Source organism: Glycine max, chromosome 3 (genome assembly GCF_000004515.6).
Source record: "Glycine max cultivar Williams 82 chromosome 3, Glycine_max_v4.0, whole genome shotgun sequence".
Taxonomy (NCBI): Eukaryota; Viridiplantae; Streptophyta; class Magnoliopsida; order Fabales; family Fabaceae; genus Glycine; species Glycine max.
The window spans coordinates 1411842-1437947 of record NC_016090.4 but is presented as its reverse complement, the minus strand read 5'-3'; the positions used below and the strand labels follow the sequence as shown (position 1 = coordinate 1437947).

The 26106-nt window shown below is 28.5% G+C and overlaps 2 protein-coding genes across 3 annotated transcripts; one reads left to right on the top strand and one right to left on the bottom strand.

Annotated features, from left to right (window-relative positions):
- The first annotated feature begins 7228 nt into the window (after positions 1-7228).
- On the top strand, positions 7229-11580 carry LOC100802560 ((+)-neomenthol dehydrogenase). Its single transcript, XM_014773429.2, has 5 exons — positions 7229-7371; positions 7681-7927; positions 8492-8548; positions 10196-10375; positions 11042-11580. Exons 1-5 carry the CDS (start codon positions 7352-7354, stop codon positions 11420-11422), a joined length of 885 nt encoding a protein of 294 aa, XP_014628915.1. The 5' UTR covers positions 7229-7351; the 3' UTR covers positions 11423-11580.
- A 4976-nt stretch (positions 11581-16556) lies between these two features.
- LOC100801677 ((+)-neomenthol dehydrogenase-like) lies at positions 16557-24189 on the bottom strand. Of its 2 annotated transcripts, XM_014773376.3 has the most exons (7): positions 24016-24189; positions 21589-21655; positions 19335-19404; positions 18996-19242; positions 18279-18353; positions 17602-17778; positions 16620-17152 (listed from the first exon to the last, which is right to left on the bottom strand). In XM_014773376.3, the coding sequence occupies exons 3-7, from the start codon at positions 19352-19354 to the stop codon at positions 16772-16774; spliced, it is 900 nt and encodes a 299-aa protein (XP_014628862.1). In that variant the 5' UTR covers positions 19355-19404; positions 21589-21655; positions 24016-24189; the 3' UTR covers positions 16620-16771. The 2 variants fall into 2 exon arrangements, with proteins under 2 accessions (NP_001276230.2, XP_014628862.1); NM_001289301.2 differs by lacking the exon at positions 21589-21655 and having other exon boundaries at positions 16557-17152; positions 24016-24131.
- Between the last annotated feature and the right edge of the window lie 1917 nt (positions 24190-26106).

Sequence of the window (26106 nt, the reverse complement as noted above, 5' to 3'; positions counted from 1 at the left end):
CATGTTTTTTTTTAAATCATTTTTATTGTCTTTTTCCTTAATTGATTATTGCGGGAAGAAATAAATCCGGAAGAAGAAGAACAACAATAAATCTGTCACATTCCAACAATAACAAAATAAATACATGACAATATAATTTTAAAACAAATAAAAAATAAAATCAATTACAAAATGTAAGGTTCGTGTAGAGAGACACGACGGTCAACGCGCGGCCATTAGGGTTAGATAAGAGGTGACGGGAAGAGAAAACAGCAAGCTTGGGCGGAGGAAGAGGGAGAGGCAGGTGGTAGAAGAGAGCTTGGGGGCATGGAGATGGGTGGGGGAAGAAGAGAAACATAAGAGACAAAACGTAGAAGGGGGAGGGGGTCGTGTAACATTTTTTTATCGTTACTATTAATTTTAGAATGTTGCATTGACCTTTAGGGTAGGAAGCAGTTTTATTTTACCTGCAAATATAAGATGTTATAGGAGTTCATTAACAACTTCAAGTAAACTCGTGAAATATGTTTAAATTTTTTTTTATCACAATAATAATAAAATTTAATTTTTATTGTTTAATGTCGATGTTTGTTTTTCTGATCAATCTTATGGATTGTTATAGGTTTAAATTATATTGACGAATAAATATTTTAATTATTAATAAATTTTATGTATTTGAATTTTTTTTTTGAAATTAAAAATATATAATTAACTATTTTAAAATAAATTGTAAATAAATATTAAAAGATAAACCTCTTATGGGACTTAAAAAAATGATTTAAGATCTATTATAAGAATACAAAATTTAAAAGATCTTGAAAGTGATATAACACATTCAATTCTATTAAAAAGGTGATTATGATCTCAAAGTGAATCACCTATTAAAGATACCCTAAATATGTGTTTGGATCACCCGTAAAACAATTTGAAAAGAAGGTTGGAGAAACAACAATATTTATACTCGGAAATGGTCTAGGATTTTGTGTTGTCGCAAGTCCACCAAAGAAACAAACACAAACTAAATGAAAAGTAAATGCGTGTTTGAATTAGCATCCCTGATAAGTGTTTGATCAATTTTTCAAATCATGATATACCAAAAAAGCAACTAAAAATTGTTTTTGTGATCCAAGTTTGAGTGCATATTTGGGGAAACGCTGGTGAGACAAAAAAGAAAAAAAATTTGCTAACAGATTAAGAATAAGTTTCTTACTTTTATGTTGGACCATTAGATTTGCATATTTTGTGAATGAAAATCCAAACATGATTATGTCTCACAAAATTAGTTGAAAAGTGTGAAAAATTGGTTGGTAACTAGAAAGTTAAATTTAAGTTATTAGATTAAAAATATTCAGTAAAACTAGTTAGTTATTAAAGTAGTTTAAAAGTGAAATAAAAAATTAATAATATCATGATTTATTTAAAAAGATACGAAGAAAAGTGAATAAATATATCAAGGATAAAAGTGTAAAAAATATTAAGGAGCAAAAGCTAAAAATTAAGTTTTGAAAAATGGTGCTTTAAGTAACATTTTAAAAAATATTAGAAATTATTAAAAAGATTTACTGATCGAATAACCAAATAAGTTTTTCAGCTATTAAAAAAAATTTAAAAATTAACTAAAATATATTGTTGAACACTTATAAATAAATATTATTAATGTAATTTTTTGTTTAAGGAAATGGTTAATTTGGTTCTCAAAACTTGGAAATGAAAAAAAGACTGTCAATTTAGTTCTTAAAATATAATCAAAAATTTATTTTGTGTGTTATAAAAGTGCAGTTTGTTATTTATTCCAGTAAAAGAAAAATTAAAAAGCTGTGAAATCATTCATTTTCTTGACGAGCTCATAGGGCATAGCAGGGATGAGAATCTGGACAACTGTATCTGAGAAGGTTAATAGCTATCTGCAAAACTGATTCAACACCAAAAGCTTTAAAACCATAGAGCAAGATCCTAAATTAAGACACTTGTGCTATTTAAATGAGGAGATTAATTAATAGTTTTTTTTGGTGGAATAATGAATACTATGTACTATATATGAGTGTAAGGTCTCTAATTTACACTAACATCCAACAAAATTTAAATATTTAGCTTACATGATGAGGCTCAATAAAAATATGTTCTAAATAAAAAAAAAAAAGTCTAAGCACGTGGTTAAGAAGTCAAGCCATTACTAGTTGGTGTGATTTGTCCCAAACTTTATACCTTTGTCATGTTGTTCACTGTACACGCAATTTGAGGAAGTGGAATTGGACGTACTTTTGTTTTTTCTGCAGAGATAGGACATAAAATAAAATTACAGCTAACCATGAAAAAGAAAAAGAAAATGCAGTGATTGTATTTTATTAATAGTAAATAAACAGAATAGAATAAACTAAATTTGTACTCGTGTTTTCAACGGGTTATTCACAAATAAAAAATAATTATTAATTATAATATTTTTTTTATCATACATTAATACTAGTATTAGTATTAATTATTGTATATAAATATTAAAATAAAGAAACAAAACTATCAATATTAAAAGAAAATATGATGTTTCTGAGACACGGGAAAGAATGAAAGATGTCTCAGGTTATTGTAATTCTATTTTTATTTAAATTACTTTCGAAATTATTCTGTACATATATAAATAATATTTACTAATATTTTCATAAAAAAATTATAATTATAATAAACATTCCATTATTTTATAGTAATTATACTTTTAAATGTTAAATTAATATTTGACATAATATTATTATTCTAGTAAGATTATCTATGATAAATTCATTATATTTTCCTTCTTCTTTCTTTTAGATGTATGTACTGTATATTTTACATGCTATTAGTAATTTTTCTCTCTTAGCTATCTCAAACAATCATCTTTTTATTTTTGTCTATATATTAGATTTTTTAAACTTTTAATTTATCTTCTTTTATCTTTGTTTTTAAATTAAATTTAATTTTTTTAAGAGTAAAAAAAATTATTCTCATAAACTTATCAAGGCCACAAGATGTGACTAGAATAATTCAATTTTTCTATTAAAATAATAGTTAAAATAACTTTATATCACAGTTAAATTATTTATTAAAAATTTAAAATATAATTTTAAAATTTTTTATAACCATTTGATCAAAACTTATAGTTTATAATAGTGAGTGATTTGACAAAACAATTTAAACTTGAAACTTGATGGTTTATCAAAATTTAAACTCCTCTATAATAATCATTGATAACCATAGATTTGAATCAATTTTGATATAACATTATTCAAGAATGGGTGCATGGCCTTACTTTGGCAGCCAAGCACTTCAGTGGAAATCGTGCTGTATGTCTTATATTGCTAATTTGCCCGTTTCTTATTTTGTTTGAACAATTCACTTGATCAATATAGTTATCCCAATTTTAAGTTTTAATCCCTATACGAACAAAGTGTAAGTTTTAGTTCCTACAATTATTTTATTTTTATAAGTTAGAATCATGATGTTAATTAAAAACTTATCTTTTATGTATGTTTAGGGATTAAAACTTGAGGATCAGCCTTGACACAAGAGTAAAGTTGTATCTTGGTGACTGATTCGTCATGAGATTCGGAAAGAACCTGTTTACATATATAAGATTCTTATCCAAACTTTCATAATGAGAAGCCTCCAGACACTTGGGTACCCTAATTTATAGGGATTAAAACTTACAATTTTCTTACATGGTGACTAGAACTTAAAATTAAGATAACTTTAATAAATAGTTAAACCCTTTTTTTATTTCTTTCCAATGCTAAAAATTTGAATATAACATGACTTTATTGAGAATACTTTTTATTCACTAACAGGTTGTGGCAATGAGTTTGAGGAATGAATTGCATGGTCCACGCCAAAATCTGCGTGATTGGTACAGGTACATGAGCCAAGCAGCACTAGCCATACACAAGGCAAACCCAAATGTGCTAGTGGTTATCTCAGGTTTGAACTATGACACTGAGTTGCAGTTTCTAAAAAGTAAACCATTGAAGATAGACTTGGCTAAGAAAATGGTGTTTGAGACACATTTGTACTCATGGTCTGGAATTGGGACCCTCAAATTGAAAGAGATATGGACAAAGCAACCATTAAACAGGATATGTGCCAATAGTATTAAAGGGATAAACCACAGAACTGGGTTCCTTACCACTGACAAGAATGCGACTCCTTTGATCTTTACAGAGTTTGGGTTTGATGAGACAGGTTCTTCAGAGGAAGACAACAGGTTCTTGACATGCCTTCAAACCTATCTTGTTGGAAGAGATATGGACTGGGGTTTGTGGGCATTTCAGGGTAGCTACTATGTTAGAAATGACAAGGTTCAACTTGGTGTAATGGATGACACTTGGCATCACCTGAGAAAACCCAACTTCACTGACAAGTTTCAACTTTTGCAAAGGAAGAATCATGGTAAGCATTTTGAGTTATTAAATGGAGTTATTGCACTAGCTACTTCAGTTGGTTGAACAATCTGCTTAGTTGCCACCAATGTGTAGCTTAGGTTAACTGGTTTAGATTAGTATTGCAGAAAAATAACTTTATTTTATTTTATTTTATATTCTGTCTAGTAGAATTGCTGTATCACTATAGAGCATTTAGTGATATGATTAGGTTTATTGAAATCTCATCACAATAAAATAGGATATTTGATGATAAATTTTCTTTTTTTGCTGTTGAAGATTATAGTAGAACTAGTTTGTCTTCATGATTTCATTTAAATATAATAGGTTTTAGAATGAGTTACATAGCCAAATATTCAATTATGTTTCCAGTAAATCCCACTTAAACCATTGTTTGACCAATACAAAATAATTCAAATTGTATTTGTCATGTGTTAATTAACCATTCAATGAGTCTATCTGAGGCACTCACATTGGATGATGCCACATTTTGCAAAGACACATTTGTTGACCAAACATGTTTCTGTGCATTTAGTGCCATTAGATTTCCATTCTCTGATATTGTGACAACCCCAGAAAAATCTTTCAAAGGTTGGTTTCTGTTAGCAACCCATACAACAGCGGATTTCGACATGTACCAGATTCCAAGATAATGGTTTGTGGAATTCATTGTGTGGTGGATTGACAGGTTGATCTTTAAAATATAAAAAAAGTGAGTTAGCAAGTTAGCGATTTAGCAAATCAATTCATTAAAAAAAATTAAACATATATTCACACGAACATTCTCTTTTATCTAAAATATTTCTAATAATTTCAGATTTGTTATTACAATGGCGGATCTAAAATCCTAAGTCAGTGGAAATAAATTATAAAAAAATAAAATCAGTGGATTCAATTATATAAATATAGATGAAATGAAATACAAAAATATAAAATTTTATTTATAAATTTGATGAATTTTAAAAAATGAGAGGGTGCAAGTGCACCCCCTCAAAGTAACGTAGGTCCGCCACTGTGTAAGTAGTGGACATACAAAATGGAATTTTATTTACGCTATGATGGACATCTTGGTCATTATACTAAATAACAACACTCAAGGGGTGTCATTTTAAATGGGTCTACCAATGTCAAAGCATATTGGCAACTGCTCGGGGCATCCAACATTTTTGCTGGGACACCCAACAGTTTTTGAAAATGTCAAAAATACTCTTATATTTGGTTACAAATAGAAAGGTTTGATTTTTCATTTCTGCAGCACTTCCCCCCATCCCCCAGCAAAATCTCACACCCTTAGTGTAAGTTGTTTTTGTTAGCTTCTGTTAGTCTCTTCTTCTTAGCATTTTTTTGTCTTCAATGGTGTACATGCGCTGTTTATGAGGATAATGAGTGTTATTCATCACTGGAGAAGAAGAGGTATGTAAAAAAATTTAGAAACATATGGATTGCCCATCCGTATGTTTCTAAAATTTGTTTAAATTTTTAAATCTGCATGACCATACAATGATTAATAATTAAATTTTAAATTTTAAATATTTGTTTCAATATTTTTTATAACTACCAACTTTAGTATATTTTTAAATTTGATTTCAATCATTATTTTAAACTAACAATCTATCATATCTAATTTAGTTTTCATATGTTTTATAACTATCAATTTAATATTAATAATAACTAATATATTTTTTTTATAAATAAAATCAATACTTAACTTATAAATCATAAAAAAATTATAAAATTTCACTAACATTACAAAACAATATTACACTACAAAATAATTTAAATAATAATTGACAAATATATATTTACAATGTAAACAAAAATTTCAAAAAAAACAAATTTAGAAGAAAAAAAATGTAAAAAAATTATTCAACAAAAAACACACGGATTGTCAATCCGTATGACACCCATATGACCCATACGGATTGCTGATTCGTATGATTTACGGATTACCAATCCGTATGAATCATACGGATTGATGATCCGTATGAGATTTTTTCAGAAAAATGTCATTTTTGTTTGTGACATTGTTTCAAACAACAACATCAAACCAATATTAACAACATCCAAAACAACAATATGACGAAGGAAGAAGAAAAAACACCAACAGAGTGAAACAACACAAGGAAGAGGAAGAAGAAGAAGAACCACAGCGACGCGGGAAGTGAGGAAGAAGAACGAAAATAGCGCATGAATAGTCACTCTTGTTCTTTATAAGTAAAAGGTAAAGAACACTTTAACCCTTTCACCTTGGTTGCTGGGTGTCTCGGCAAAAATGCTGAATGCCCAGAATAACGGCCAAACATATTTATTTTAGTGCTGGGCCTAAAATATTTTGACCCAGAATGCAATGATAGCCCAAATATGAGTAAAATCAACTTCCAAGCATGATTTATCTTATTTTCACTAAGAAATCAATATTTTAGTAATTAGGAATTAAGGAATTCAGTTGCAATTTAACTATTAATTCATTAATAAAAAAATAAGATGAAATTAGCATTCTTTTCATTAATTTTTTTTAAATATATATAAGTATATATATAATACTTTAAAACTATATTCATGAAAAAACGATTAAGAAGTATATACCAATTGCACGCACATGTCCGTGTAATGACGTGTACAAATAAATAGAGGCTTATTACTCTAATCTAATTAACTAACATTGGGAATGCTAAAAACAATTCAGTTTTCTGTTTAATTTGTCGTTATTAGCTACATCTGCATGTGATTTTTTATTTAACTTTCCAATTATTGTTTAGGAATACATATTTTATATAATGCTACGAATTTCTACGTATATGTCTCGGTTTATAATTTCAAGAGAGATACAAGACATTTTCACCACCTATAAATGAATGTAATTAAGGGGTTGATAATCTGTCTGATAGATCAGACTAAAACCATTTCATACCACACTCGCTGAAAGCAAATAAACAAAAAAGCTCCGGTTATATCCGAGTGGCATCATCAACATGGGAGAAGAAGCAAAAAGGTAAAGATTTTGTGTTTTGTATGCTTTTGAAGGCGTTAAATTATGTATCTATTAGGGTGGCTTAAGTAGTAGTTTGAACCTCTAAGAGCAAATGAAAATTAAGGTAGCATAATCTCACACTTGAAATCCATAGTAAAACTATTTATGTTATATATGAATCTATATGTGTGCAGAAAAAAATGATTGTATTCAGAAAACAAAATCTGTGTTTTCACAAGAAAATAGTGTTTGTCATAGACATATATGCTCTATTAGCTAATGATGTATTATTCATCACTTGCATATATATATATATATATATATATATAGGTATGCAGTAGTGACAGGAGCTAACAAGGGAATTGGCTATGGGATATGCAAGAAATTGGCTTTGAATGGAGTTGTGGTAGTGCTAACAGCTAGAAATGAGAAAAGGGGTTTGGATGCGGTGGAAAGATTGAAAGAGTTTGGTCTTTCAGACCTTCTAGTTTTTCATCAACTTGATGTCACTGACCCTCCCAGTGTTGCTTCTTTGACACAGTTCATCAAAACCCGATTTGGAAGACTTGACATCTTGGTATATTATCTGCATGTGACTATATATTTTCCTCCCTCCTTTTTCAACTTGTTCTGAAAGTTTGCACTTTTTGTATACCATTTAGTTTCTCAAATTATATATCTATTTATTTTTTGTCACCTGAATATATATGACATTAGAATGAAATGTCATTGTCTTTATCAATCACTAATTTTTAGAAATATAATTAGTTGGTTATTTTAGTGAAATTTGTTTTATTTATCAATTATTTTTCACTTACAAGAGTGATCCAACAAAAAGTGAGATCTAAAGTAAAAATTAAAAGATATTTTTTACTTTAAAAAATAATAATATGTGAGATTTTTTAGTCTGTAACTTATTTTACTTTAAAAATAACTAATAACAAATGCTGATAGGCCTAAAATTCAAGCTTAAATTACTTTATTTTTGGACCGGCCTTCACAAGACTTAAAACTAGAGACTTTATTTAAAAGATCCCATCTCAGTATTATTAAGAACAACATATTGGTTAGTTTCTAAAGTTATTAAGGAACAAACCAGAATATTTTCTTGATATGTTACATTTCAACTATTTGGGTGCAGGTGAACAATGCAGGTGTCCCCGGAGGAATAGTAAATGGGGAGAATGTTCTTAGAAGAGTAAGGGTTCCTTCTGTGCCTCTGCAACAACCACATAACTGTGATTACATTGGTTGCATCTACGTGCAATTTTTCATAATATCAAGATGTTTTGCAACCCATATATATATATATATATATAAAAGAACAAGGTTTTAAATGTTGCAATGGTAATTGGAACTGTGGATTATTTTTTAAAACCTTGGTTGCAGTTTACTTTCTACCATTGTGGTGATCACGACAACTGAAATGTTAATTGCAACATTATCACATGACACAAGTCCACGATATGAAACATTACATGTGATCGAACAATTTGTTATACAAAGTCAATGCTATATGTTAAAAAAAATTTCCCATCATGTGCATGTATGCCTCGAGATCGAGGTTGCTAGAGGAGGTACGTATATAGAAATGCAAAAAGAGAATAGAAATGAGCACCAAGTTCAAGATGACATTTTTTCTATCTAAATGAAATACTAGAGAGTAGGTATATTTGTGTTCAGCACATGTTTGCTAGTGTTGATTAAATAACTAAAGGCCACACCTATTATATATATATATATATATATATATATATATATATATATATATATATATATATATATATATATATATATATATATATATATATATACACGTTTTTAGATGAATGATATTTATGTGTTATTTCTTTCTTATTTTTTCTATCTTCCATTCTCCTTTTATACTCTTTAGTACGAAGATAATAATATTCGTTTATCTTTTCAGATGAATATTTTATTTGTCTTTTATAATTTTTTTGGATAAAATTCTACTATTTTCCCTTTTAGTCAAGATATTTGAATATGATTTATTTTCCTTGTCATCCGTTATTGGTATTTTAAAGCCTATAAATAATTACACTTTATAATATTTTATTAGTCTTTCCCTTATATTAATTTGATTATAAATTATTTGAGGAATAAAATTTATTTATTCACATTTGTCAATGAAATAAACTTAATTACAAGCATTATATATATATATATATATATATATATATATATATATATATATATATATATATATATATATATATATATATATATAGGCTTAACATTTTTTCTATACATATTTTGTTTTATTTTTCTCCTTTTATCTGTATTGTTTTGAGTATTATATAGTACATACATACATGTTTATACATGTTTATGAGGCTCTAACATATTTCTAGTACAGACCCAAACACCTCAATTTTGATGCGTTGACTCCCCAACAGGTCTGTTAACATTTGGGTCAATGCACTAACTGTGGTAGACCAGGTTTTGAAAAGTCTAAACCTAACCTAAGATGAATCTTTGAAGCCTGAACCTGACCTATAACTTATCAAAGACTTTTATTTTGATTCGATTTAACCTTTTTGGCCTAATAGTCTTTTTAACAGTTTTTTTTTACAATAAATATTTAATATTTTATGAGATAGAAACGTAATAGCAAAGTTAAAAAAAAGGAAAGTCAATAAAAAATAATAATTTGTATTATTTAATATTGGAAACATGAGAGGAAAACCATTTGCATACATTCAAGCATCCCTGTACATGTGTTTTCAATTTGAGTAGCTACTAAATATTTGTTGGTTTAGTTGATTAAATCCAGCATAATTTCCCGTGGATTAATGGTGCACTTTATTTTTGTTGTTGTACGTAGAAAAGGGGTGAAATATCAGATTGGAATATAATAGTGCGTCAAAATTATGAGTTGGCCGAAGAATGTGTTGAAGTTAATTTCTTTGGTGCAGAAAGAGTAACTGAAGCTCTTCTTCCACTGCTTCAACTGTCCACTTCACCCAGGATTGTCAATGTATCATCTAGAATAGGAGTATTGAAGGTAAAACTACTGTTTCATAATTTAAAAATATAGGCATTTTACATTTTTTTCTGCTTTATTTTCTTCAAAATAATTGTAATTTCAAGACATAAAAAATTATGTAATATAGAAATTGTGTTTAATTTTTATGTATTATTAATTTAAATAACTTTATATATTATAAATAAATCAGAAATCACATTAAATATGAATTTGAAGATATTACTATAATAATCAAACAAACTTATCAAAATAATAATAATAATAATAATAATAATAATATATTATTATTATTATTATTATTATTATTATTATTTGATTTGATGAGAATGTAATTTTTTTATCTTGTCAATGCATTATATTATATACATAATTAAGGCTTATTTTTTGTCTCTCAAATCTCAAATTTAAGTCATTTTTGTTTTTGGTCCCAAATTTAATTTTTTTATTCTTTTAATTTTGAAAAAAAAAATTTTAATCATTCTTGACCAATTCTTGAAGGTTGTGATGAATAATTTATGATGATTTTTAAAAGAAATATTTTTCAAAATTTAGAGATTAAAGAAAAAAAAAGTTAAATTTGGAGGACAAAAAGAAAATGACTTAGATTTTAGGGACCAAAAACATATTCAAACCTATAATATAATTAAATTTCATATTATTATTTTTCTTGTTTTTTTGTTTCAGAATATACCAAATGAGTGGGCAAGAGGAGTGTTTGGTGACATTGAAAAGCTCACAAACAAAAAGCTTCATGTGGTGCTTAGGGAGTTTCTTAAAGATTACAAAGAAGGATCATTGGAATCCAAGAACTGGCCACCTGTTCTTTCAGGTTACACCATGTCAAAAACAGCCTTAAATTCCTACACAAGGATGCTGGCTAAGAAGTTCCCTCGTTTTCGCATAAATTGCTTGTGCCCTGACTTTGTCAAAACAGATATAAACCATAATGTTGGCTTTTTAACCATTGATGAAGGTGCTGAGTGTCCTGCCAGGCTTGCATTGTTGCCAGATAATGGTCCTTCTGGTCTCTTTTTCTTAAGGGAGGAAGTACTTTCTTTTGTTTGAACAACATTAATTGCTACTTTAATGTTCCCACTAATGTTGTATGTATTTCTAGTACTAGCAAACTTTCTGTCTGTGATTCTCTGAATAATTTGTAGACATACCTAACTGTTTGGTTCTTATATACATACACATGCTAAAAAATAATATTTTTCTGTGAATTTAAGTAGAATACATATGACAAATTTGTTAACTTTTGTTTTGGAAAAGCCAAAGAGAAAGTGATCACGTACCTTATGGTCTCACGAGAGTGTGCTAGTCCTTCAATGATATCTGCAACCGTTGGACCCTTATTGGGCCCTAGAATAATTTAGAACAGTTTTTAAGTCATATTTAAAATATTTTTATTAATTTTTTTACACTAATAATATATGAAAAATAAACTCTTTTTTTGCTTCTAAATATTCAAATATGTTATGCTAATTGCTTCGTAAAGTAATTTGCTAAGTATTTTCCATATGCATAATGTTTTTATATGTATATATAGTTTTCCTACTATATATTTTAGTTTAAAAAAAAAAAATAAGAAAGTGTTTTCCTCTAATTTGTTTTGTCCAATAATAAGGATTGAAAGTATTGATAGATTGAGTTTGTCTAGTTGAGGAGATTTTGGTTGGTTTATGTTCATGTGAGAACTCACAATGTTCATGTGTGAAAATACACTTAGGACTCCTAAAGTTAATTAAAACCTCGATCAATATATTCAGAATGAATATTTTGTTCCCCAAAACAGAGACACTTGACAATGAAGGTGTCTATGTTTGAAAGAGTAGATATCTGGAACATATAGCAGAGATAAACAATTTTTTTTGGGATTAATTATGCCACCCTTGTGGCCTTGACAAACTTGAAGAGAGGCACGTGCCTCACTTATTAGTATTATTTTATTTCTTCGTCCCATTAAGAAACACTCATTCTTGTAGTCAATAACTTGTATTTTTTTAGCAGTACAAAAAAAAAAAAAATACTAAGTACACAATTTTTTTTGGTCCCGTCTATGATATGCACCAAATTTTCACTGGTAATAGTTGAAAAAAGAAAAGAAAAAAAAACATTGACCAGTAATCAACAAACTTTCTTCTTCTTTTCTAGAACATGTGTATCTTTTATGAGAAATAATTTTTCTCAAGCCTTGTAAGATCACTCTAAGCAATACATTCTTCTTCGAATATTTCACGTATTACATATTTAAAATTTAAACTCGAGACTACTTATTATTCATATTAATTCTTTAAAAGAAATCATTCCTTAAAATTAAAAATCATTCTAAAAACATATAATAGGATTAATTAACCTAAATCTAAGTAGTCTTGAATTCAAATTCCTTAAGGAAAATCTCACCTGTGGATAAAAAAACGTGATAAAAAAGGAAAAATCCACTAGAGATAATAATTAAACTAAATTCTCTAATAAAGATTAATCATTATATATAATATATTATGAAAATTAAATTTGTTCCATAGAATAAGAGTTATGTAGCCACTTATTGATTTCTATTATAGTCATTTATCATTTTCCATAAAATATAGACAAAAGTGATACTTCACGCTGCAATGTAGACTAGACACCATAGTTTTTGTCTTTTCCAAATACATTTTCTTGGCTATGGTATCTGCCGCTGCCTCATTACTATAAAAGTAAGAGGTCAAAAGATATTAACATTAATTAAGATGTGAGATGGCACTTCTTTGTGTTAAAACCAACGAAAAATATGGGCCAATTACACTTACTCTTGTTGATAATATCGTTAATTTTCCGTACAATGCAAACTTCAGAAACATTAAAATTACTTGGTCGGTAGCATAGTCGTTTGAACATCTTCTAGAATTTGAAGTCTTGACTATAAAGACAAGTGATATAGACATAAACTGAAACTCATTTATTAGCACTTGTTTTAGACTTAGTCCACTCATATTTTCAGGCAATTCTCTCATTCAAGATTAATGGCAGAAGCAACAAAAAGGTACTTCACATTTTCCTTGGCCTCCCCCTTTCTTCAATGTACTCTGCATTTAACATTCAACAACAAGCTTCATATCAAGTCTAAAACAAGAAATTGGAAATGGTATGATTTGGCTGCTGCTGGTATTATGGTATGATTTTAAAATATGAGTCACTTTCTAGTATTGGAAATGGATACTTAGTGTAATTGTTAGTACAAAGTGCATTATAGATTAGCTGCATCTTGTATTAGTGTTCAATATTGTTAACCGATGTCAAACAAGAAAGTTGAATCAAAGCACTAGGACAAATTTTATTAGTAAACGTGAAGATTGATTGAATGTGAGCATGTTGATTACAGTTCACTTCATGAGCTTTTCCTTTCTTAGCATTAAACATTTTTGTTAACTGATACCTAATGCTGCGTGTAGCAAGGGCAATTATGTTACTTTGGTGAATTGTTTTTTCCCATTTTTTTAAAAAAAAGATTGAAAATTTGTTCATAACTTGAATCAAGAATTGAAGTTTTCACATCATGCTTTGTTGCACTTATTGATGTTTCCTAATCAACTCATCTAAAAGAAATCAATTTTATTGTTTGATTTTTTGGTTGCAGGAAAATGCTTTGAACAAAGTAGATCTTAATGATACCATTTTAGAATGAATAATGTGAAATACCTAACTCAACCCCAAAAACTAGCTCAAGGGGTGAGGGTTGCTCCTCATTTATATATTCTAATTTGGTTTTATTTCTAGACGATGTGAGACTTAGTATTTTTCCAATACAGACTCCCCAAATTGGATACTTAGAGTTTGAAAATATTAATGTTAGTTGTTCACATTGTGTTTGCAACAAGATATCTAATTATGTATGACACCTAAAATTCAATGATTCGGTTAATTGATTCATTGTCGATTAGTGCAATTGAATGTGAAGCTTATTCTCATGTAATATTGTTTTTTTGTTTTTTGCAGCATATACCAAATGGATGGCCTAAAGAAGTACTGAGTGATGTTGAGAACCTTCCAGAGGAAAAGATTGATGACATTTTGAATGAATTTCTAAAGGATTTTTAAGAGGGTTCACTAGAAACCCAAGGCTGGCCTCTTGCTATCTCAAAAGCTGCTCTGAATGCCTACACAAGGATTCTGGACAAGAAGTACCCCTATCAATGCTCTTTGTCCTGGTTATGTTAAAACTGATATTAATTGCAATACTGGTTTTCTTACACCTGATGAAGGTGCTGAAGCTGCAGTGAGATTGGCACTGCTACCTGATGGTAGTCCTTCTGGCCACTTTTTCTTCAGAAGTGAAGAGAAACCATTTTGATCACAAATTGTTGCTAGAAAACAAAAAATGGGTTAATGGATAATACATGAAGCCATGTTTGTTGATAGACTTTCAAAAAATTCACATTAACTCATGATAGCCATGTTTAAAATTAGTATTCCTTGCCATGAAAATAATGAATTATGTCTATGCAGTAATGCTGTTTATTATGTTTAAACCAGTTTTACTTTCTATCCAATAAATGAGTAATGTTGAAATTAGTGTATCAAGTGTGTTTTATTTGTGCAAAATAGGATAGTTAAAAGGAAATTTTGAGCCGGATACAGTTATTTTGTATTGAACTTTTGTTTATTAGTATTAACACTTTCAGATCAATGTATATCACTCTGCCACACTCAAAATCTAACACTACTCACCATTCTTCTTTTCTTACCAAAACTAATGTGGTATATCAAGCATTGTAATGCTTTCGGATGATTCTTGTACATGGCTTGATAAATTTCCAAGTAAAGAAACAATTAATCTGTCTATTTTATTGGTCAAATCAATATGTAAAGTATATTGTGTAAATTCCATATGTACTATGGCAAGCTATGTCAATATGAAGATCTGTATTATAGAAAAACAGATTGTGGATCTGTCTTTTTTTATCCAACAAAACTATGTATATATTTTATAATATTAAAATTAGTACCTTGTTTGTTTGTTTTCTCCCACCATGATTTCATTGGGTCCTTTCTCGGTTTCTTTTGTTGCTGAGACGCCTACAATGCCGTTTTAAGGGCCAGCTGAAAAGAACCTCTTTGATTTGCTATTAGTAGACCTTTAGATCAATAAAAGGCCCATTACTTCCACGGCCCAACACTAGCTCCTGTTGACTCTCTCTCATCGCTTTAGTTTCAGAAACATTTCCCAAGTGCTAAATTGACTGGTATCATACCCATTGTGGATAATAAGACAAAGCAATTCCCCCAATCAAATTGAATATGAAGATGTAGGTGACACCAAGGTTATCAAACTCGAGAGTTTATGCAGACTCGTGAGGGTTCCATAAACTTGACTCATAGACTCAACTCGTAAACTCGTAAGAGTCTACTTCATATAAAATAATAACAAAATATTTATAAATAACATACTAATTAAACATTTCAATAGTATAATAAAACAAAAGAATAAATCATAAAGTTCAGAATATTTAAATAATCAAGTGTAGTAATAATACATCACTACTAGACAATAGCTTGTAAAGGTTATAGTAGTGATAAATCATTCTCATGGAGTGTTTGATGTTATTAGAAAATAAGAGTTTGATATTATTAACGGTGATAATTTTGTATTTGAGAATAACACACTAAATGAAGGTATGCTGAATGCTAAATTGAAGAAAACAATAAAAAATGACTTACATTTTGGTCTAATTTTTTTAACTTGCTAACTCGTTGACTCGGTGGTAAACTCGAGAGTCTACCGAGTTTACTTAGAGTTTATAAAGTTTAGCCAGAGTCTACTAAGAAAAGAGTTTACTCGAGAGTTAACTCGCAGAAGACAAGTGGATTCGTAACCTCGTAAGAGTTAGCGAGTTAACTCGAGAGTTTGATAATCATGGGTGAAATTGATTGGGAGAAGATTTTTCGAATATTAGATTGGAAGAAATTGATTAAGTAATTATGATCTATTACTTTAAATGTGTTAAAATTATATGAAAATCATATATATCTTACTGTAACTTTTATCCTTCACCTATTATCAATTTATTTCTATTAAATATTTTTAAAATGATAAATATTTTTTTATTTAGGTTAAAGTATGTTTTTGATTCCTAATAAATATTTGAATTGTGTTTGTTCCCTAATAAACATATTTTCTTTTGCCTCTTAGAAATGCATCCAAATTACTCAGTTTGTGTCTCTTGAACTTCCTCTACTTTTGTAAGAATTTTATTGCATACACAATCTAAGGAGATAAAAATAAAAGCAATACTAATTTTCTTAAGATCCAAATAACACAAGTTAAATAGAAGTAAACAACATGATATAATGTGCTTAAAGTAGCCTCAATAAACATTGTGTGTAATTTAGAATGATAAATTGACAAACAAAAGCATAACATTGCATTACTAATCAAAAGGAAGCCACATCACTCCTGTAATAGAAGAAGCCTGATGGACTACCAATGGGAAGCAGTGCTAGCCTCACAGGACTAGCAGCACCTTCTTCAACTGTTAAGAAGCCGGTGTTGGCAGTCATATCTGTCTTGACATAACCAGGGCAAACACTATTGATGCAGAATGAAGGGTATTTCTTAGAAAGGATTCTAGTGTAGGCATTCATAGCAGCTTTAGAGACAATGTAGGCACTCAGATACTTAGGCCAGCCTTTACTTTCCAGTGAACCTTCTTTGAAATCTCTGAGAAACTTGTTCAATATTTCATCCACTATCTCTTCAGTAAGGTTATCAACATCATTGAAGACTCCTCTGGCCCATGATTCTTTTGGCAAACTCTGAATTTGACATGATTAAGCAATAGAAACTCACGCAACCAGACTTATTTTGAAAATAGGCAAGAAATGAAACTGAAAATTTTGCTTAAACATCATATATTGAATGCTAATTAGAGCTGTTATTAACAATCATATGAGTTCAGATATGACTATTTCTTAACTAGTTGTAAAAAAAAAGGCAGAAAATACATATATGTGCATCAATACCTATTATAATTTATAGAACCTTTAAGGAGAGATGATTGAAGATGTTACTATTTCTGCTTAAAATAAGGTTACATTACATATCATATGGAATGCTATTTATCAACTACTCAGAACAGATGAATCTGGATTTAACTAGTATTTAAAGTCAATAATAGCAAGAACTGACTCCCTTCACTTTTCTCAGTCAGAGTTTATGCAAAATAATAATTAAGAATTTATTGGTGCAAGAAGTAATAGCCTACCTCTAACTGCCCCAGAGTGGATGATACATTCACAATTCTTGGTGAATCAGATAATTGGAGGAGAGGCATAAGGGATTCTGTAGTTTTTTTAGCGCCATAGTAATTTATTTGCAAGCATTCTTCAGCTAACTCGTATGTATGAGTTATTCCCTTTGTCCCATTATCTTCTGGTATAGCCTAAAAAATAATGACAACTCAATACTCAATCACAAATCCCTAACAATATCCCTTGCCTCAAAATAAAAGAATCACAACCTTCCAGATTTCTCATATACTTTAACATAGCAAAAGAAGAGCCAATTCCAAAATTCTTAACAGTTATAAATAAGAATGATAAGAAAGGTTGACATATAAACATTGATAAAAATGCTTTCACACAATCCTGAATTTGAGTTAGGCTTAACTCAATGTCAAAAGCTAGTTCACAAGATGAGGATTTTTCAAGCCTTTATAAGTTCTACTTTAGTTATATCTATAGTCGATGCAAGACCTCAAAATAAAGTTTTAGCAATCCAATTTCAGTGCATTATAGAAGGCCATGCTCATTATGAAAGATCACATCTAGCTCTTCCCATAACCAAAAAAATGGAACTGAAAAGGGAAAGAGAGTGGGGGCATGGACACTGCAACTTTCCACTTGTATTAACTAGATTTCAGAACACGACCAACATACTTACCCCACGATTCATGATGGCTGTAGTGATTAAATCAGTGTCATCAATTACAACTCCACCAATCCCTGCATTGTTAATCTGCATTGAACAAATTTTAGAAATGAAATATGCAAACATCAAAATGAGAGGGCGAGAGGTCTTGAATAAGATCCCCTTCAAAGAAATCAAGAATTTTTTTTTCATAACTCAGGAACTACATATAAAAGAAATCTGTCAAATTGATCAAATGACAACTGAACCCTACAAAATCAGCTTAAAAGACTTATATGTTCTGTTTAGGGAGATATAAGGTTGGGTAGGGGGTAAAGGGTGAAGGGAGAGAGAGATAGGTCGTGGGTTTGAATCCCCTACTAACAAAAACTAACAAACTAACAACTAACATTTGCCGATAAAAAAAATTATAATAAAAATAATACTCTATTTTGACCATATCACTAGTTCATATGAGATCCCCAACACATTCCCTTGTGCCCAGGGCTACCCTCCACATCTAAGGTGGGCTAGGAGTGACTGGAATTAAGGAGACTTCCCAACAAGAATCATACAAACGGAGCATGCATTTCCCTGTTCTGTAGTTCATCATGTTAAAGGAGTGCCTCCTTTCATTTTTATTTTATTTTTAACTGAAGCTCAAACATGCAGACTTATATCATTGTTGCAACAAACTCATTTAAAACAAACAAAACATAAAAGGAGAGGAGTATCAAAAGTGCATGTTACCAGAATATCAAGTTTCCCAAATTTGGATTTGACAAAATCTGCCAAAGAAGCTACATTTGTTGCATCAGCCACATCCACCTGATGAAACAGTACAAGGTGGGATAGACCTGAGTCTTTGAGTGTTTCCAGTGCTTGGAGACCCTTCTTCTCATTTCTTGCTGTGAGCAACACTTTGATTCCAGCTGAAGCTAACTGTCTAACTATCTCTAATCCAATTCCTTTATTTGCACCCGTCACAACTGCATATCTGACAAATTCAACACCACAAAGGTTAAAGTGATTCAGAAAATGTAAGATTTAAGTTCAACAATAATAGAATTGGACGCCAATGTGCTTTACCTTTCTGTTGCTTCTCCCATCTTCAGTTTCAACTTTCAAGTCAGCTACAATCATTCCCGACAGAACATGCCTGCAATGCAACTCTTTTAAGATTAAATATGAAAAGATATATGCTGCACTTTCTAGGGTTCATATGTTCATACTCCTTTAAGTTTGATCCAGTTGGAATTACTCAGCAAGAGTGTTAATTTTTTTTTTTTTTAATTTGGTCGTGTTTAGCATGCACAAATTTCCAATTATTTAGTTTCTTGCATTGAGCCTTATTGCATATATAGCTGTTATGGTTGTCATTTATGTACATCTTTTACTAGAAAATATGGATAAGACAAATGTTTTCTATGCATGTAATCAAAACAATACCCAAGCCGGGATGCAATGTTTCTCATTTATGATGTATATCTTTCAATATTAAATATGAAGATGACAAATTTTGTATTTTTCTTGCATTTGGATATGTCATACTTCAAAGTTTATTTTATCATTTTATATAGGTGAAAATGTGTTCATACTCCTTGTACTTCGATCCATTTGGAACTAATCAACATGAATTTTAAAAGTTTAGTTTAATTTTGTTGTTGAAACATTTTCAATTACTTTCTAGTATTCTTGTACTAGTGGTACTTTTTTTTCTTCTAAAAAAAAGTGAATTGTTATTCTTAATAAATAAAAAATCAGAATACATAAACAGAGGAGATAGTCTTCTCCTTCCGCAAAGTGCAACTTGCTAGCTATTGGCTCTTTTGGTTTTGCAATCCGTGTGGTGGTAGCTCAACATTGAAGCATAAATAAAACTGTAAGATTTGTTGAAAGAATTACATAAATATGATAATTTTTATTGTAACTAATTTTCATCATTAGTTATTTGCAATTATAAATTCTGGTAATTTCCTTTTCTGCATGTACATTCTCCGGTTTTTTTTTCCTCAAAGACCTTCTCTCTCTTATCTTTTTTCAAAATATACTATTTTTTCAAAAAATTCCCAAATTGCACCACTTTGATACAAATCTAATGAATCGTACTTTATTTTTTAAAAATTATTAAAATAATGTAAATATTATATTTTATAAATTTTTTTTAATTGATTTAAAAATTTCATTTTTATTAAAATAATTTTTGTAATATTTTTTAATTTTTAATTATATTATTAAAATAATTGTTAATTTTTGTATAATATCAGCTATCATCTCAGTTACCACGTCTTAAATTTTATGTCTATTGTATAAGAAAGATGTATCAATTATTTTTCACTATATTTTTTAATTTGTCTTAATACTATTAACTAATTTTCTCATTTTTTAATTAACAAACATAACAAAACAAAAACATCAACCACACATAAATTTAACAAAAAAAAATTACATACATCATAACTAAAAAATTATACTATAATTTTCTACAATTTTTACATTTTTCTTTATCTGTATATATCCCTTAAAAAATTTAATAAAAAATTATAAAAATTGTTTTAATAAAAAATTATTTTTAAAACCAATAAAAATATATTTATATAATATAATATTTATATCGGTTATCATCTCAGTTACCACACTTTTAAATTTTATGTCTATTGTATAAGAAAGAAAAATTATAAAAATTATTTTAATAAAAAAATATTTTTAAAACCAATTAAATATATATTTATATAATAATATTTATATTATTTTAATAATTTTAAAAAAATCGATTCCTTAGATTTGCATCAAAGTGGTGTAATTTGAGAATTTTTTGAAAAAGTAGTATATTTTGTGAAAAGATAAAAGAGAGAAGGTATAGTTTGAGAATAAAACCTACATTCTCCTACATAAATAAGGCCTATTCACAGTAAGGCTATTGCATTGGAAAATAGAAATGGAGGAGAGGAGAAGAGAGATAAAGAGAAGCATTAAAAGATAAAAAATGTTCTGAGATCGCAGAGCATGATAACTCAATTTAAAAATAAAAATAAAAATAAAATCTTTAAACTAGTCTGCAAAATTATATAAAATAGAGTCTGTCAAGTTGGCATAACGTGTCAATAGAACATTATTAGAAAGAGAGATGAGACAAAAAAAAATGTTAATGGACATGAACTTTTATTGGATCATTCCTAATTTTAAGGGGTAAAGTTAGGTGCACCAAGTGAATGGGTGAAAATGCCTGTCACTCAATATATCTGTATGAGTCATACAAATTAAGTTCATCCGTACAAACTATACGGATCATATAATTCGTAAGTTTAATTTAAACATATGAATCAACCACAAACTCGCGTACCTTCGATACGGGATAATTTTGGAATTAACAAAAACTGTTTGATGTACAAGCAATAAAGCCGGTGCACCTAGCAACATTCATTCAAGGGATTCATATCAACAAACAAACTCATTCCTACAAGGTTTCTTGTCGTGGAGGTCGATTTGGATTTGCTTTTGATCTGATTTGATTCACATTAGGATTTATTTTTCTTCTCGTTGATGTAAAATTAAAGCTTTGTTTTTAAATAATATATTTTTTGTTTTGTAACTCTGCTCTTTTGTGAATTGTTTTATGATGGAAGTATCTTTGCATCTTCTTTGGTTTTGTGGCCATGGAAATATTCAAATTGGTTGTCTAACCTTTTACATTCCCTCTGAGTGTGTTTCTCTATTGTCCATTACGGAGTTTCCTTTGGCTGATCGATTAATCGCTTTTAATTGAAATGCAAACAAACAATGTTGGAGTGTAATACTGTTCTATATGAGTAACATATATATTTGGTAGTAGAAGTATCTTTTATGATCTAATTGCACATTTATGAATGGAGGGATATGGATTAGGCTGAGGATGGAGTCGTCTTTAGAAATTTTATTTAATTTTTCCTTTAATTAATTTTAATAATTTTTAATGGTCAGAAATTATAATTATAATTTCAAAATAAATATTGGTCATTTCTAAACAAATGCAAACAATTTCAAAATTATCACAAATAATTTGTTAAAATAGTTAATGGACATGTCAGACATGAACCTAAAATAAAATTTTTTAAATATCAAATAGTAAATATGAAGAAAAAAAATTATTTATTAATTCTTTTTATTAGTAACATAATTGTGAAAAGGAAATTTTTATTTTTTAAATAGGTTTATGTTTAATTACCCATTTAGTCTATGTAATTTCTAAACTTATCTCTTTTAGTTTCTATATAGTTAATAATTGAAATTTAATAAATAAATTTTTTAGTTCCTGGAATTTACATTTTAATTTCAAAAAATCTCTAACATTAATTTTTTTTAACTCCGTTAGTTAAATAATTTTAACAAACCTATTGAGAAATAAAATATAAATTTGATAGACTAAAAAATTCATTTATTAACTATAAAGATTAAAAAGGATATCTTTAGGAACTATGGTAATTAAATCTTTAAAATAAAATACTTGTGAAAGACTTATTATTTATTTTTATTTAAAAGCAATTTAGTTTGGATTTTCTTAACATCGACATAAACAATCCTTACTCATATGTATCTTTTAGTATAATGGGAAATTAAATATCAATTAATTACTTAAATAACTCAATATCACGTAATTATTTTTTGTTTTTGATTTTTTTTCTTGTCATAAGATACGAATGTTTGATGAGACTACGTGACACACTGGAACCAAAATATCCAAACAAGATAATTAATATTTTTTGTTTTGCTAAAATGACTACTAACTAGGCAATGGAGTCATAGCATCATCATAATTAAATATCAAGTAATTACTTAAATAACTCAATGTCACGTGATTATTTTTTGTTTTTGATTTTTTTTTCTTGTCATAATATACGAATGTTTGACGAGACTACTTGACAGTGGAACCAAAATATCCAAAGAAGATTAATTAATATTTTTTGTTTTGTTAAAATGACTACTAACTAGGCAATGGTGTCATAGCATCTAGAAAAGATTAATAATTCCATCATAATTAAGACCGGTAGGCGATGGAGCCTCTTCTCGATAAGAATAATATTTACTTTCTTTGTCCTAAAATAATCATAATTATAATTTTTAAAAGAAATTAAATTGACTAATATTTTCACTTTTCAATAAAATATTCAAACATTCATTCTAATTTTGTCTTTTAATCAATTCCGTTTGTTTTTACAGGTTACATATGAAAGTTTGATCAACCATGTAGGCTCTAATATATATTTCAAGTATTTTGGGGTTCAATGCTTGCTGTAATTATCATACAACATATATATATATTTGAAGTATTTTCTTTTTTTGACATGATATTGATATAAAATAATTTTTGTCAAAATGACTAATTTTTATCAGAAATCATAAGAGTACAGAAGGTGAATATTTTTTTTTTAATAAAATTTATTTCATTCTCAATAATTAACTAGAATTTAAATATTAAATCACTTGATTAAGAAATATAAATCGTTATCACTTATTAATTGACATAAGTGATAACGATCTTTTGGTTTATATTAATGTTTTGTTTTGTCTTTTTTAAAAAAGAATCTTATGTTAAAAGACTTTATAATACATTTATTAAATTGAGATTTGAGACGATCAATTATTTTGGGAGAAAGAAAGTATAGGTGCTTTGTATTTGAGATTTGAGACGATAAATGTGTAAATGTGTAGAAGGTGAAACAAAACACTAATGTTAACATGATTAGAAGCACGTAAATTAAAGATAAAAATGTAGCAAGAACAAGAACTATACCTTCTCAAGAGCTTCTCCTTCACTTCACCCTAATTTCTCGATCTTAACCTTTCACAACACCTTCTCTACCTTCTTTTCTTTTAAACATGACAAACCAAACTTCTATTTCTACTCTTAATTTACGAAGATTTTTTCTGCTGATCTTAAAAAGAAAAACGAAGATTTTTTGTGGACAAGAACGCGTATGAGCTGGGAACCATTAGCACACTAACAAAAAAACATACAGAAAAAAACAAAGTAAAACGGTCCAATTCTTCTGTTCTTTATGGGAAGCAGAAAAAAATGCCTTTTATTTAAAAGAAGATCATCACAAAACGCGTGAATCAACTGGGATGGATTTTTTGACCTAATATCTCAAATTTAAGTTACAGATATACAATTATATTACATATTTTAAAAATATTTATCGCTCATAATAATCCTACTCAACTCAAACAATAATACTTTTGGTATATATCATATAAAAAGGAAGGTCTCTTTCCTACTTTTGAATTAGTATTAGTTAAAAAAAAAAAAAAATGTTGATCGTATTGATTTAAATATATTTTGTGTTTTAAATATAAGAGTATTTTAGGCTCTCAAATTCAAAATTATTGATTTTAGTTCCCTAAATTCGTAAAATATAAGAGATTTATAATTCATCTATTCTATTAGATGAAATTTCTATATGAATTAGATTCACAAAAATTGAGCAATTAATTTTTCAATAGAAAGAAAAGTTAAGCCGTTAGGTTTCTTATTATTTGTTAACTTATTTTATTTTGATTTAGTAGCTTATCATGAAATTTTTTCGGTGTATTTATAAAATATGAGTGTGTGACTTACTTTAATTGATCTTATAGAAAGTATAAAACATAAAATGGATATGTCATCTTGATATAAAGATAGTCTTATCCCATCATATATTTTATTCTAGTATGGAGCACAAAATATAGAATATGAATTCTAAAAATATTAGAATTATATATGAATCATACTAAATATTTAGACATTGGAATCAACCTTGATCATTATTATTTTGAGGTCATATCTTGTATTTAGAGTTTGTTTGGATTTGATATTGCTCTCACGGCTCACACCTAAACAATGTTTTTTCCCTAAATGTCTAGTCAATTGTTGTGTCTCAACAGGGGAGAACAACTAACTCTGGGTTCAAGTGGAATCAAATCCCACTGAGTGAAATATGGAGGTACTTATCACATGTACAGTAACTTTGTAAGTAGTCCATGCCAAACGAATTAAAGCTCCAAATATATCCTAACATCTTAAATATATATAACTCAAAATATATATAATATAATTTTGAATCATGCAAAGCTACCGATCGATAATCTATGCTTGAAAATTTGACCGACCACTTTGAGTATAATCTCTCTCAACTACGTTAACAACATGCTAGGTAATAATAAGATGTCATTTTTCTCTTTATAAATTAAATGAAGAGTAATCTTGAGTGATTATTGACAAGCATTAATAGTTGTCTTTGTCCGCAATCATATAAAACTGTACCATATATTATTAATCAAAAGGAAGAGGCTTCATTCCAGTAATAGAAGAAACCAGATGGGAGAAGCAGTGCTAACCTCACAACAATAAAAATCAATATATATATATAGAAGGAAGTTAGTATAAAAATCAACTAAAATTACCAGATATGAGGATCTGTAATCAAACAATAATGTTTTGTAGTATTGATATCCTTTCTCTTCTTTCTTTTATAGAACTTTTTTATGCTTTTTTTCTTTCATTCTTTCTTTTCACTCACTGATGCAGATATTGCAAATCAAAATTATGCTTAATAATTCCAAATAATAATTTTTTTCATAAATTAAAATAAGATTAGATACTAAATTCAAGAAAATTGTTAGATAGTTCACAAATTTATAACACCAAGTCAACACAAAATCAAGTAATAATAGTGGATTACATTTCACTCAAAATATAAAAAAACATAAAGTTATCTCAAAAATAGTTGTGATCATTCGTCAACTTTTTTTTAAAAATTCATTTCCTACTATATATTAGGATAAGGCATGTAACTTAACCAGATTGCTAAGGAGGTCTAATTCAGTTGGTTAAGCTGTAAGACTA

Excerpts from the sequence above, each read along its gene's own strand:
- LOC100801677 (XM_014773376.3), bottom strand. The coding sequence starts at position 19,354 with ATGGGAGAAGCAACAGAAAG. Across the intron at positions 19,243-19,334 it reads ATGGGAGAAGCAACAGAAAG|ATATGCAGTTGTGACGGGTG; the intron begins GTAAAGCACATT and ends TGAATTTGTCAG. Across the intron at positions 17,779-18,278 it reads CAGCCATCATGAATCGTGGG|GCTATACCAGAAGATAATGG; the intron begins GTAAGTATGTTG and ends ATTATTTTTTAG.
- LOC100802560 (XM_014773429.2), top strand. The coding sequence starts at position 7,352 with ATGGGAGAAGAAGCAAAAAG. Across the intron at positions 7,928-8,491 it reads TTGGAAGACTTGACATCTTG|GTGAACAATGCAGGTGTCCC; the intron begins GTATATTATCTG and ends ATTTGGGTGCAG. Across the intron at positions 10,376-11,041 it reads CTAGAATAGGAGTATTGAAG|AATATACCAAATGAGTGGGC; the intron begins GTAAAACTACTG and ends TTTTTGTTTCAG.